The 16,500-nt window shown below is 26.1% G+C and overlaps 1 protein-coding gene across 2 annotated transcripts in view; it reads left to right on the top strand.

The window, feature by feature from the left end:
- LOC107161390 (low-density lipoprotein receptor domain-containing jelly belly protein) overlaps window positions 1–15,773 on the top strand; it is a 47,053-nt gene extending 31,280 nt beyond the window's left edge. For both annotated transcript variants that reach the window (XM_015507794.2, XM_015507787.2), the window contains 2 exons: window positions 5,603–5,763; window positions 6,363–15,773. In XM_015507794.2, the coding sequence (XP_015363280.1) occupies window positions 5,603–5,763; window positions 6,363–6,422 (221 nt within the window). In that variant the 3' untranslated portion in view covers window positions 6,423–15,773. The remainder of the gene's footprint in view (window positions 1–5,602; window positions 5,764–6,362) is intronic.
- The last annotated feature ends 727 nt before the right edge of the window (window positions 15,774–16,500 follow it).

Here is a 16,500-nt window from a genome sequence, read left to right as displayed (position 1 = left end):
CATTACGATATTTTGAACAGCAAAAATGCAAATTAGTATAATAATGTAAACTCACCCATGTACATTCGAACAAATAATTCATTTAAACAATTTAATCAATAATCGATTGCGAATTACTGTTAACAAGTGACATCGACGTTTGACGAATAAACTCCAAAGATCGATGTGGTTATTATAGCCTACAGGGGTCGTCTCCTAACACAAAATACCTACACTAGTTATTTTAACAATAATTATATGTATGTGTATATGTGGGTGTGTCAAGTGTATATAAGGTTAGGTTACATGTACTATTTTAATATGTTTACCTGTGGGCTGTAGCGTTAGTAATACTAGTAATTTAACCGGGAAATTAATTAAATATTATATTGTAATCATACCATGAAGTGGGAATGATGAACCGAAAACTGTAACGCATTATTATAATGACAGCATGTGCGCATCGATAACGACGGGTACCTATATTTATAATATATTTATGGTACTATGTGCACATATTCTAATATATATTTCACAGATAGTGAAAAACAGTATTTTTTTTATGATTATTCACTGGCTGATTGGTAGTGGTAATATTTTCGTTTAGCGACCAACACTGAATACATCCGTCGATATACTACACACGCGGCCACGAGCAGTAGGATTACAATTTTTACGATTGGAATTAAAAGCAAATAAACGCGAGTATAGGTGTGTGACATTTCCACAACAGGTATTTGCATAAGCCACTGGACTTTTTTTTTTGTTTTTTGTTTCAGCGTAAAAATTTTTTATTTATTTATTATTTTTACTATCTGTTATTTTTTTTTCATTATGAAAAAGGGAGTTTTAAAACCCATAGTACTTACTTTACTTTTGAACAAAATCACATGAAATCAACAACAGAATTTAAACACTCGCCAACGGCATTACTTAGAAATATCAAGTAATTTATATACATATATACAGAGTGATTCACTAAGCACGATCATCAATTTTTTCGCTTAAGTAATATAACTATTCAAAATCTAACTTTGGAATTTTTAAATATAAAAACCATATTTTTAATTTATTGAGTTTTTTTATTATTACTTGATCATTAAGTCTTATAAGCCATAAGTCAGGACTTAAGAGTGTGAAGATACAAACGTTTGCTTTTCAAATAAGAACTCCCTTTTCTATTATAAATTATTTAGAGAACATTTTTTCTAAAAATTTTAACGCAGTAAACCAAAATTTGAATTAGTAATTTTAAATTATATAATTTTGTGTACAGATGATAATATAAGTCCATGAGGTTTTGAAGATTTTGCGTTTATGGTGATTTGAAAATTTTAGTAATAAGTATTAATGTTTTATCAACATTATTTATTTGCAAAAATAGTTCACGTCATATAATAAATACAAGATTCAATATTTAAAGCTATTCTATTTATTTGTAAGACTATTTTTATAAACATTTTAATAATAATATTAAAAAAAATATATCCACTAAATAATTTAGTGTAAAAGTGAGGGGGAGAAACAGAAGTTTGTTTCGTTCCATAAAATATGGTCTTTAAGCGGGTTTAAAAATTTAAAAAACAAGAATTTGATTAAATTCATTATTTAAGAAAATAACGGGGATAATCTTACTCAATGAACCACTCTGCATACATGGGCGTGTGTATTTATCGCCCACAATAAACAGGATTCATGCTGTTACAGGTAACAGGTATAGGGTATAACGTGCATTTATTTTCGATTAACATAACGGTTTTTATTATTCAGTTGAGAAAAAAAACAGAAAAACACGATATTCTTGGTGTTCTGGTAAACTAAATCCCAGGGGAAAATCCACCACATTTCGTGGGACTATAAGCTTTGAAAAGATGTACGCATTATCCTACCTTTAGTATAAAAAGTATAAATGGCCTTAGCACACTCGACTCTCGACGTATACTCCTTCTAAAATGAAAGACAATTGTTAGAATTACATATTATACTCGAATTCATTGCGATAATATCCCCCTTACAACTAAGAATGTTCTCTATACGTTCATAATAAAACTACACGAAAACTAAATCTTGAGTACAATGGTTTATATCCATTAAAAATAATAACTTCTCTTAATAAAGCTATAAATGGAAATCATATATTTAAAACTAAACCGTTTTCATTAAATGTAAAAAGAATTAAATAAATAATGTACGCAGGCGAAGTCGGGTAATTCAGCTAGTATAATTTATAATCATAAGAATTAAACCGAAAATAATATCGATCAAACTTAATTTTTAACCATATCAATTTGGCCACTGATAATATTTAATATTAAACTAATTATAGAAACATAGAACATTTTTGGTACAGCAAAGTTCTGCATAGTAATATATTCAGTACTCGATTTGTAGGGACGGTACGTTGTTTGTTACAAAATATCATTTTAATAATACCTATGCAAAATCCATGTAGTTTTAATTTCGCCAAATAAGATATTATCCAAATTCAGTTGAATGAGTTATGCAACTTAATATTATGATACTGGATGACATCTATGTAATATAATTTTGTTGTAATTTTAAACTTTATAAATTAATATTTTTAATTCAATAAAATCATGAAAATTGACTATTGTTCAAAAATAAAGTATTTTTATCAGTCATAAGTAGTCGTTAATATATAGCATACTGGTAAATTTATTAAAAATTATGTTTTCTGAGATTAATGGTTGAGGAGGAGGATAAAATTTAGGTTATGCTCGATATTTCAATGGACGTTAATTGCTATGTGGACAGTCTCTAGTAATCATTTGGAGCGATTTATTATTACTAGATTTTCTTATTTTATTTTAATTTAAAAAACGAACAATCGTAAATATTTAAATTTTCACATAATTAAAAAAAAAACATTTTGTATAACATATTATAGTATTATTTCAAATATATTTTAATTGATTCACACTTTAACAACATTTTTCAAAACCACTAAAAAATCAAATTATATTGTAAGATAAAAACTTATAAAATGTCGAATTTAGGTATATTGCTAAAGCTCTCATAAGTATTTCATACTAAAACCAAAAAATCTAAAAATAAAACATGGCATAATTTTTTTATAATCAAAAGCCTTTAAATTTCAAAGTTCCAATTTAGACAAAATTCTATAATTTAACAAAAAAATAGTTATTTTAATTCAAAATTATTATTTAAGGGGGACTTTACGCATATAAGTGTAAATATTGTCATACGCAATGAAATTCTCAAAACATTTATATTCATTTTAAGCTACAATTGTCTATTTAAAATATTAAATAGTAAGATAAATTGCTTTAATTAATAGTAATACAATTAATATATCATGAAATCTGCATATTAATAAAGGCTAATTGTCTTCATTAAGAATAGTTGTTCATATCCAAAAATGTATTATTCAATTTAAATTTAACATATTATACAATACAGTGACTTACTCAATATAACGATGTACTCTATGGCGTCTACTGTACAGCAGAGCGATTACCCATACTTTCTTCCTTTTTAAAAATAAATCGTTAAATTATTATGAATAAAAACTTTATAAAGGAACAAAAATATTCAGAAGTTTCTTGTTTATCGAGTACTGCGAGTAAAAATATCCAATTATAGTTTCAAGTTTTTATATATCTTATATTGATCACTAATTTGGTTATTTTTTACATTACGTTATATGTAATGAATCAACTTGTGTGGGCGGATTTTCGGATATTCTATCTTATTAAATAACTTAAAATTAGAATTATAAAAATAAAAATAAAACTAGCAAGAAAAAAATATAAGGTATCGTATAACGTTTTATGAGCTATTTGTTGAAAACAAAGGTAACCACAATTCTGCAGAGTGCAGGGCACTATTTAGTTTTTTTACGTATTTACCGAACTATAATAATATGATATAGGTACATCATTAAAATATGAAATATACAACATCATGGTATAAAAAAAATGTCTCGACCCTGAATATTTTTTAATTGCAACGGTCGACGCGGTGATAAATAAAACGGTCGTTTTTTCTCTTATAAACACCCAAAATTGAATTAAATATGTAATGTGGTTCCATTAGAGGGAAGAAAATAAAATGCTCATCGCATCGCACCGTATTATATAGTTATAGTGTAAAACGTTTAAGTTGGCGAAAAGCGTAAATAATCGTATAAGTCTGTAATATAATTGCCGTTAAACCGTTACTAAACGTTTGGTCTGAACCATGCGCTAATGATAGTATATATATTTCGTAAGACTTGGACATAAATCGTTTGCCCACTCTAACCTTTTTGGCAGGTATTAGTTGTAGATTTTCGGTTCTCTTGGCTGCGTAGATTCTCCGTCACTATCGCGATCCTGCAGAGGTTAGCAATAATTCCCGCCAGTCTATATCGTACCCAGATGGAAACCTCCTAACAACGTTCGCAATCTGCTCCGAGTAAGAATAATTTTTTTTTTTTTGCATTTTCATCGTCGGTCGATTATATATCGTACGCATAAACCACGAAACCCACTCATCGTTTACACGAGACCAATTATAGTTATTATTTTTCTTGTTATGACCTACCGATTATTGATTTTATTATTATTGTCTTTAAATAATATTATTATGAGCTCTAGCTAGTTGCTAGTACATTGTTGTAGCTAACCCATAACATAAACATTACCTATACAAGTATTTTTTGTTTTGACTTGTTTGTGTTACAAATTTCAAGTCGTAGGCAGTCTAATGTATTATGCATACAAAAGCTTTAGTTTGAAACAAAAAAGCGTATTTGATGAAAATATTGTGGTCGAATACGTGCATCATTTGAATAGAACCCAAGTCTATATATATTTTTTTTAAGCTATTGTACTTACAAAATAGCTATAGCGAATTTAAACTTGTATCAAGGTATTATTTATTAAGTTCAATCCAACAAAATTAAAAATAAACTTAAATGTAAATAAATTACATAATTACCTACTTTAATTTGGTATGATTTACGTGTAAAAAAATCTTTTAACATTATTAAAACTAGCGGTAACTAATTTACTAATGATGTTTTTCTCATAAAAAATAATAATAATCTAGTACCCAAATAATTATCGGCCTTGTAATAATATAATATCTTAAAATTATTTTGTTATTTTAAATTATGGAAATATATTTGAATATTTATCGTAATTATATTATATATAATATATGTGTGTACTGTGTTATTGAAACAATATACAATTTCTGTGACAACCGGGATTTGACCTTAAAGAGTAAAGAAGTATCCACAGAAAACACTACCCTTGGGACTTAATTAAAATATAAGACCAAAACAAAATTAATATAAATTATAAATTGACCTTTTCACACTGCGTTTTATAAAATAAAAATACTATATTGTGTGTAAAATACTTTAATGTATATTACGTTATACATTAATGTAATAGATATATTTAAGAATTTATCAAATTTAGTTTGAGAAAAATATGTAAGATTATTATTTTAAATAGTGGTAATGTAGTAGGTATATTTTAAATTCTCGCTGTTTTAAAAATCTTCCCAATGTACCAGTATGACTGTAGAGCAGTTTTTAGCGATTCTAACATAGGAATGTAATTACAAAAATGAAAATATTTCATTATTACAGAGTGTCCGCCCACCGAAGATGGATTCGAACGATTTGCTTGTCCCACTCCAGACAAGGAAGGACGGTTCAGGTGCATAGACGACCACGTTCTGTGTGACGGATACATTGATTGTCCAAATGGCGACGACGAAGACAGAAAGAATTGTTTCTTCTTCAAAACAGTAAGAACAAAAATAATAATTACTAGCTTAATCAAATGCAATTTATTTTGGTAAGGAGATGGAAAGACACCATCACATTAATCAATTTAAGAATGCTCCATTTTAACACTAAAGTAACTTAATTACCAATCTTATAATTTAAGTTGTGCATTTTGAACAATATACTAGAAGATAAAAAAATAAATATTTTTATCAAATCCCTTCAATATAAAAATAAAAATTAAATATTCAATGTATTATTATTATTATTACTCATACAGGTTACCAAATTAACTATTTATCAATTTGTAAACACTATATTTCATTTTATTATTATTTTCAAGAAATAAATGTTATAATTTATAGAGAAATACAATGAGTTCTTTCCATTGAAAATATTCGATCAAGAAAAATAAATAAAATTAAGTTTCAGTAAAGTTTATAAATGAAATAACGTAGTAAATTTCGTACCCGTCCTTTTTTCACAAAATAAAAGTTTGTGAAAAACTATTTCTAGTGCCTATATTGAAAGTGATAATATCTGTTACGAAATATTGGAAACATGATATTGCTACATAAAAATTAAATATTTTAAAAATTTAAAAATTGACTTTTTTCAGACTAAAGCTCATCTGGACATACTAGCAGACGCTCTTCTACGATGGGCAAGAGGACGCTAATCTAAAATGTAATTTAAAACAATATCTTGATAAAACGCCTACGACAATTTAAATTAAAAAACCATAATTTCAATAAAATAACTCTCCTTCTATAGGTTTGATTGAAAAATAATATTTTCCCTAGAAACTTGTTTAAGGTACTTATAAAAATTGTTCGCATTACATGTGTGTAAACACACGACAAAGTTAATTTACAGGATAAAATGGAGGCCTGGAAAACGAAACGCTTTTTGGCGTACTACTACTGATGTTACACCGGTAAACATTTCAACAGTATATTAAATTATATTAACCACGTTTTCCTCTTTTATGTGCTCATAACATTATGATTTCATTTTAAAACTACCAAGTTCCTACAATAGTTGTTGTTACCAAGCATGTGTCATGTTGATGTATTTTCGTACGGGTTGTATATTAATTTATTGGTTTTTTTTTTAAACTCTATCTGTGGTCAATCAGATCTATGAATGAGATCGCAATAAATCATTTTATGTTTATTTTAAATTTTAATCGTGAATAATAGAACTTGTAAATATTATTATTACTATTACTATTACTATTATAATTATTACTATTACAACTACTATTATTATACTATTAATTTTATTATATTTATTACTAAATTTTACTGTTCAACCTATGCTTCCGCATGTGTTTTTATTGTTTCCACGGCCTTTTTTTAGATAATAATACACTATTGATGAGTTTTAAAAAAAGGATACAAAATATTCATTTTTATTAAAATTATACACGAAAGTTTATTAAAATTATACACGACTTTTATGAAGAAAAAAAAACAAACCTTACAACACTTTTGTGTTTATTATTATCATTTGTATTTATTTACCCCGACATTGCATGTGCCTGTTCTACCCGAGTTTGTGTTTAACCCTAATTTACCATAAATATCACATCACCTAAATCCTATTTATTATACTTTGACGATACTATGTAGCTTTGGATATTTCTTAAATGCACGCAGGGATGGACAAACTAAAAACACAAGGTATACATGTATGTTTTTTTAATGTACTATAACAAACTTATGAAAATCCTCGTGAAATAATTAGAGCCCATCCCTGTAGTGTAGGTATGTATTTGATATCCAACCTGTTTAAATAGAATGAGACATGCAGTTTGCACATTTTTACATAGTGATGAAGACATCGTCGTAAAGGTAGGTAATCTGTAATTTATTACACAATTACATTACATTTTGAAGTTTTAATGTTCTAGTATGTATCGTAATTCATTATTTATGTGTTTCATAAGTGAAATACGCCAACAATACCTAATTTTTCTTTATGAGAATCATATAGATACATGTTAGTAGGTAACTGAACTAAAATTACATTTTACATTAAAATTTTAGAATTTAGCAATAATAATAGTACATCATAAACATAGGTAATTAATGTAATATTCCAAAGTTATAAAAGATTTTTGAGGGAAACTGATAAAAAAATCGCACAATTTAAAACCTCTGAATATGCATATCATTTACTAATTCTATTTGATGCACTGGCACACATGCATTACATAACATTATAGCCAATCACATAATATTACTTTTATATTTCGTTTATAATATTATACATCTTTTATCATCTGTGCTAACATTTAAAAATATTAAAATATTACCTTTTCACAACATATTTCATTATTGACCATGAATAAAAAATCAATGCACTGACATCGTTGTATTATAATAGTACATTAGTAGGTACTTAACTCTTTTTATCGCTTAACCATGTCAATAATATAGTTAAATATTAAATTACCAACCTCAAAGTTATTAATTTTTCTATAAATATTAATATCTATATTATTTCTATTTCTATCTATATTAATACACAAACGATTATTTACAAACGTACTTCATATATTTTAACACTACAAACATATAGAATGAAATATTTTATAAAACAATTTTATATATTATTATAATATGTAATTTTTAGATACCTAATATATATATATATATATATATATATATATATATATAACATGTGTGTACCAATACATAATTTTACTATTATAAATCTGGCACCTTAAAATCATAAGTATTTACTTATTTTATATTTATGGAGAGGGTATTAAGTAAGGCTTAATGTGACAAACATACCAATTAAAAATATGTTATTTTTTAAAATTAAAGTGTCTATGACTTGATGACCCACGGGAGTAAAATACACCAAATATTAGTTGTTGAATCCGAAAACCATACACTTAAAATAAAATATTAAACTAAACCACACACTTTTTTGAGATTGTTGTATCCAAAAACTAATAATTTTATAATTACTTAAAATTTATATATTTTTTAATATAAAATATGTTATTTATAATTCATACATTTATTTAAACAAAAAACATATCAAATAAATTTACATCAGCTAATAACTCATCATAAAAGTTAAATTAGAATTCTATATTTTTTGTACATGTTACAATAAGAATTTCAACTTATTTGTAAACATAAGAAATTGTTTCACTTTGAATGGTAGAATGTCATAATTTAAAATAAAATAAAGTGCTTTTATCAAACCTTTTGTTAAACTTTAAAAAAGTTTTCGGCATTTGAAATACATCTGAGATGTAGATTAAAAATAATGTATGGTATTTTACTTTACAATGAACCGCTAAAGTGTGTGGTTTTTGTCAATCGACCTTTTGGAGATGAAGTCGAATGTATGCGGTTTTTGGATGCAGCTATTAGCGTATTAGATTACAAACAGTGTTTATTATAACCTTGATAGAACAATTATTTTCGTGAAATTAGTACGAATATTTTAATATTTTAATATTTAAATAATTGTTATTAATTTAATTCTACAAAATTTTTATTTTTAATGAAATTAATAAGTGTGTTACGCAACATTGTGAAACGCATTTCGGTATTTGGGTGTACAATTTCGTCTAAATGCCTCTGTGTACCTAATCCATTCAATATGTTTCTAATCCTATCCCAATCAAGTGAATAAACTGTCCACTATAACATCATACAGGATTATTTTGTCGAAGAAATTGACACAGCACTTAGTGTTTGCTAATTTCTACTTACATATTAACTTCAGTCTCTCTTGTTTTATTTAATTTAGGTCTCACTCCCCAATAATGTCCAATCACTGAGCTATACGCATGATTGAGTGGGTTTGATTAAATTATTTGCCCTAAAGTTTAAGATATTCTTTCCACGCAACTGGAATCTGTACAGACGACGTGACACAACAAAAATGAGTTGACGCTGTAGGTACGTTAAAGTTTATAGGAACAACATTTTCTTATACTATAATACTATTATTATTGAAAATATTATTTTGATAGATTTGCTTATTTTCGTACTGATAAAAACTCTATCGAAATAACCCGATTCGATTTTGATTGTTGGCTGACAATAAATTCAAATTTATTTTATAAAACCCTTTTTAATCAAAAGTTCATCACGAGCATACAATTGAAACTATTACTAAACATTATTAAACAATTTTATTACTCGTGTTTACACTCATTTTATTCAAATAAAAGTAAATTTATTATCACAGAGATTTAGAATTTCAATATAACATAATACACTTTATAGACTCCATACTTATTAATAATAAATCATTCCTGAAAAATGTACAAGTTCTCAACATTTTTTTTTTTTTAACGGAAAGGCTGTAAAAGTAATTTCGTCCATAATTGTTTTTAAAATGTGACAATAATGGCTTTTAAATGTAACAATATACTTCTAAGTTCTAACCCATTTGTTTCAACGACGAACATACTAACTAAACTTTATGGCTATATAACTCACATCATACTAAAAATGTGTAAATTATTATTTATAATTATGTATGTATTTTTATTTATCACCTAAACGGAAATTCCATTATTTTAATATCAATTTTCAAAATGAACGTAAAATAAAATCATTTTTACCATTTACCATCCCCAATGTTTAAATACATCTATGATCTATTAAATATTCAAGTAATATGAACCAGTAACGTGAATCTTTAACTTATTGGGTGTAATGCTTATCTATAAGCTCACCTAAGCATTTAAGCAAGCTAATACCTTATCATTATAAACTTTTCACCTTAGTTATCATTCTCAAAAAAAAAAAAAAATACTTTAGATTTACAAATTTATCTTCATAGTTTACAGGCAATATAAATATATAATATATAACTTATATAAGATTTAAAAATACTAAAATAAGTAATTTCCATTTTGAAATACTTTTCTTTCTAAATAAAATTACTGAGCAGATTCTACCATCAATGATAAAAAATCATCTAATTTTTTACTGAATTAATCTATACATTTTAATATTTTATGAATAATTGCAAGGGATTTTTAATGTTATCAAAAATGAGTGATTTTTCCTCGATATTCCTTGTATTTATTTCAGAAGTGCTTTGAAAATTTATACCTGGAAAATCAAGGTGATAATTACGATGGACTCTCTATTGTGTCTTCTTTTTTTTTTCATGATTAGTTTAAATATATTTTAAACACACTTTATTATTCAAGACATTTATACATTTTTCTGATGAGTATTAAATTTCCAATTCCTGAAATTCACCACGGGCTTAACATAATGTATTTAAAATAAAATAGGTACACCCTTAAATGCACAAATACTACACTCGGCTGCGTTTCACAGTTTATTCTAAGTAACTAATATTATTAACTTTTATTGAATTTTAAATACCTTTGGTGACACTTTTACGAAATCAATATTAATTCCAAGATGTTAAAAATAATGAATGAATATGACATGTGTTTTAAATGAATTTATTACATGAATGATGTATATCTAGGTTGGACTTTTTTTATATATTATTATATATTTCGGACCAAGCAATATTTCATAACCATTTGAAAGATTTAGGATTTACTGTTGTTTGAAATTTTAAATTACAAAAAAAAATCTAAACTTCTCAAATAAAATATTACATTTTATTCTATACAAATATTGTAGAAAGAGCTTAAAAAACTTTTATGCTGAAAATACTAAAATGGTAATCTATATAATTTATTCCGGGAGCTATATAATATGTATTGCGTTGTATTAAAAATCTAATTATGATTTTTTCAATTAATTGCGTTGACGTTCGTAAAATAATATCTTGGATGTTAAAATGAGATTTTGTTTCATTTTATAAATTTATTTCAAAAAAATATAATATTCAACTATCCAACTACCCAACAACCAACACAAAATATTATCATTAATGGTCAAAAACATTTCCAATTATCAAAATGAAAATTGTTTTCTTAAATGCACACAGAATTCATAACTCAAGCACTTAGATAGACCAAATTATGATACGCTTCTCGATATCACTAAGTACTTACAATTCGAAAACATTGTCGTCTAAACCGCATTTGGCCCTGTAAGTATTTGTTTGGTCCATAATAATAATTAAAAGTCTCATCTATTTTTTTATAGTATGAAATTATTTTTAAATAGTTTATAATAAATCGTGTTTTTAAATTTAACTGCAACTACCAAAATAAGGGCCTCCGTTAAATACGTATATTAAGTGACATTAAATGGCATATTTTATTCTAGTACAATATAACTTATTATAATATTCGGGTTCTTAATCAAATGAAAATGTAGTAAATGTATTATGTGATATGCTGTGTAATCGAATCGTTTATAGTTACCAATTTATCATTATAATATAATACATTTTTATTATACACTCAACACGATATAAAATATTTATTTTTGAATACAACGACTGCGGTACACACATTTTATGCACGACGTTAAATACGATTGATTTGAATTATTTCAATTACGAAGGAATGTTTTGTCATTCTAGTGTTTACGCCGTAGAAATCAAATGTAGGTATATGTCATTATGCGACTAGGTATTGTAGGTTCCTAGTATTCCTATACGTATCCATAGAATACTTTTAACAAACGGATTCCGGGTTAGATAAAGTTCAGTAATATTCAACACGGTAATATTTCCCTTCATAAATCTGATTTATTTAAATACGTTCAAATGTATTTCGGAAAAGGTCGACGAAACTTACACAAAAAACTATAATATTCCACATAATATAATGTGTATTAAGCGCACCTACAACATTATTACCTAAAGGAAAATAATAATACGCTATAATTGTATTCTACTATTATACTTCAATATTTTATGTAATTCAATTGATAACTAGATGGGGGAAGCAAAAAAAATATTAAAATTTACAACTTTATTTTTTATATTATTATTAATCATTGATATCGATGGCTTAAATTAAATAGATTAATTTTTAAAATATCTTATTGAAATATTATATACTAGAGGTATAATAATAACTTATTATCAAGAACTGAAAATCTGCAGACTGAATTTGAAATTAACGTGCGTAGAATCGATTATTACTAAAAAGTTCGAATTTTCTGTGTCTATTTGGCCTTAGATAATGACTATTATTATATTAAAAAATTGCGTTTACTGCGCTTACATATGTAGTATACTAGTATGTGACAACAAAATCGGATAGTAATATCAATGTGTCTAGAACTATGTAATGAACTCTTACGACAATTTTATTTTTACAAAATAATTTTAACGGCATCTAATATAGGTACTTATAGGGTATACACCTTTAGGTACTTAAGAAGAGGCCACACCCACACATGTTTCTAAATATCTTACAAACACAATTTTAACATATCGATGAACAATTTAAACAACGTAAAAACCCATGAAAAACAAATCATTTTTCATATATTTGATTTAATTATACGTCCATTCGCTAGCTCTAATATCAAAACTTAGGTACTACACTAAATTGAAACTAACCACAAATTGACAAATTTACTACCTACAATCAGAAGTTAAAGTGGGAAAAAATTCCAGAGGGGACTAATGTCTCCATATAGTTTTAAGCGTTCCATATATAATTTTATATACAATGTCTAATGTATAAAATCCTAATTTGATAAAGGGGACACTTTTTAACCGCCGTCAGAGGTAAGAGGACCGAGTTCTCCTGCACCCCCCCCCCCCACTTTAACCCCTGCCTACAACTAACCTATATTATGTACGTTTGTAAGACGAAGACAACAAAGCGGGTGTGACATGCTCTTAAATACAAAATTGTCGTTTTGCCTAAGTATAATAGTGTTATGTTATCGAGCCGTTTCACAAAATTAGCATTCACACATTAAACTTGAATGATAATAATCGATAAGCGTCATCCGTGACAAGATTACTTGTAGAAACGTATAAAAGATGACAGATAATATAAATCTTATAGGACATGACTAAATTAACTTTATTCCATATACGTAAAGTAAGTATAGTAAGTACTTACTATAAGTACCCACGAGTACACCCGGGAAGGGCCGCTGTGGCCTGTGATTCCAAGTATAGCTATTATATAGGTATAAATGACAAATACTCATAATAGTTAAAGCTTTACTGTGTAGAAAATAATATTATACAGAAGGACTTTTCTACTATGGACAAAATAAATAAATTTGAGTTAGATTATTCAAAATGTTTTACTATTTTTTATCAAAACAATTTAATTTTTTAACATTTTTTGTATGACCTATATTTGTGAATTAGTGATTTATTGATCTCAAGCTGAATATAATAACCTTTTGAAAATTCGGTATATAAAATATCATTTACTGAACCAATATACCTATATAACCTAGTATTTTATTTACTATAACTGAAAGTTATTAGATGAGCGAAGAAGTGCACAAACAACTATAGTGGCCACGCCACATTCCACGCATATTGAAAAATATTTATTGTTTAAAAATAATTAATTACTGGTTCAAAAGGTGTTCAATATTCCCACAAAATTTTCTGATAATTTACTTTAAAAATACTAAATCAAAATATATTTTATTTAAAAAAATCAATTATTACTAAAAATTACTACGATCGGTGTACACCATACACTGTTCTAAAAATAAGAATAATACAGTTTAAGATATTCTATGATGAAAGAAGCAAAAACAAGTATACCAACTCAACATTTTCAAATATAATCACTGATTTGCAGCTTACAAAATATGATCTTTCTCTTACTATATTATTAATTATTATTCCGAATAATAGTGTTATACATAGCAAAATTTTAACATTTCAACTAAAACGTAACATTACGTTATTATGTGTAACTTGATAAATAAAATTACAAATTTTTGAAAATTAAAAAAATAAATTGTCTAGGATAAAATTCAACGTCCTTCAAAATGCATAGTAGGTATTATACCTACCCACCGAAGGTTTTTACGCTCGTTTCCCCCATCTGTTCGTCAATTATTGAAAGTACTTTGAATGTTATAAAATATTAATAAACGGTCTTAACCCATTTACAAAATGTGATTTAAACGTCCTAAATAGTATTTTGACTAATTTTATTATTCTTATTGTTATCAAATTGAAAAGTTTTATGTGTTTTTTATTATAAAAAATTATCATTATATTAATTATTAATTATTAACAGTAATATTTAAGCCATATTATTATTTTGTTTAATTATTTTAAATATTGTGATATATACGCCAAAGCATTATTATTATACAATATATATGCATATAATTTTGTGTGTTAAACCTATACATTTTCTACCATGGTTAGAGGCGAATTTATATTGCTATAGATATTTATTTTTATTTTAAAATTGAACTCTTTCGATATTAAATAATAGTATATTAGGTTGATAATAGATATATTAGGTAGATAATAGGTATATTATGTTATAGGTAATAAGATTATGCTCCCTACTGTGATGTGTAACATTAACCTAAGTGCACCGACATTTGTATAAGTTTAATAATTATTAATTAATAATACTACTTTATACTCGTATTATTACAATGTAGGTACTAACTACTAATATATTATTTGTATATTATGATGAAGTAAGTACCTACCTAGGTAGACCAAAAAAAGATACCTATAGTATAGTGTACTAGGTATATTATTATCATGTATGTGCATTAGTTTTCACAATACAGCATGTTATATATTTTTACTTGTAATTACTTCAACATTGTTATATAATACAATTATTTTAATATTATTATTTCTAATATATTATGATAGATGCATATTATCATATAGTGATGAACAAGACATTTTACTGTGGATTCGCCAATAACCATGTGCAACCTAATACATATCAAATCCCTCGTAAACATATCAATAATGGAATTTAAATTGTTTTTGTTCTTTAAAAAATTTAATTATAATATTGATGCTGGTGAATATTATAAATCGTATCATTATATTTAAAGTATTTATTAGGTATTTATGTATTATTGTATGTACTAAATAAAACAAAAAATGGTAATAAATATTCAAACTATTATAACCATGTATTTTTATTTTGTTTTAATACTTATTGATAAATGTATTTTCCAATGTCTAATGCGGAGTACAGCCGTACAGGTACCTATATACGAGTATAGTATAGATAGCAATTACATAAATACTAAATAGTTGATAATGTATTCTCTACAGGCCTAAAAATTATTATTCGTTCAGGCCATTTATAATTTATACTCTCCTATAGGTAGGGCTTACCTACATGATATGTACGTGTGCTTCAGAGCAGCGTGATGGATATAGTGATGCAACAATTTTATGGTTCCTTAAAATAAACTGTTTTACTTTCTTAATTAAAACAAAATGTAAAACAATGTAAATGATGAGCGGTGGACGCGTAAATGGATTCACTAATTATTTAGTAGGTACATTATAATATGTTATCATATTATATTGTAAAATTTGTAAAATTCAAATTACTAATCGATTTGTGGGCAAGGTTTTGCACCTGAATTAATTGTAACGCGAAAGGCCGCAACACCGTTAAAAACCTTTAATAACCCAGCACTCGAAATCCATATAATCTGTTATTTAATTTCTCCTAATTTGTGAGCTAGAGTTACCTAATTTTATACGAATTTTTCGATTGTGTAATTACTTACATATTTGTTTGATAAATAACATTAATATTAACCAAATAATAATATTAGAACCAAAATAGCCATATATAGGACATTAGGACGTAAATCGTAGATATTAATACATTAATTTTA

The sequence above is a fragment of the Diuraphis noxia genome, unplaced genomic scaffold (assembly GCF_037042655.1).
Source record: "Diuraphis noxia isolate RWA-SAM2 unplaced genomic scaffold, SU_Dnox_SAM2 contig0004, whole genome shotgun sequence".
Classification (NCBI taxonomy): domain Eukaryota; kingdom Metazoa; phylum Arthropoda; class Insecta; order Hemiptera; family Aphididae; genus Diuraphis; species Diuraphis noxia.
The sequence above is the reverse complement of the archived record's forward strand: the minus strand, read 5'-3'. Positions and strand labels throughout refer to the sequence as shown.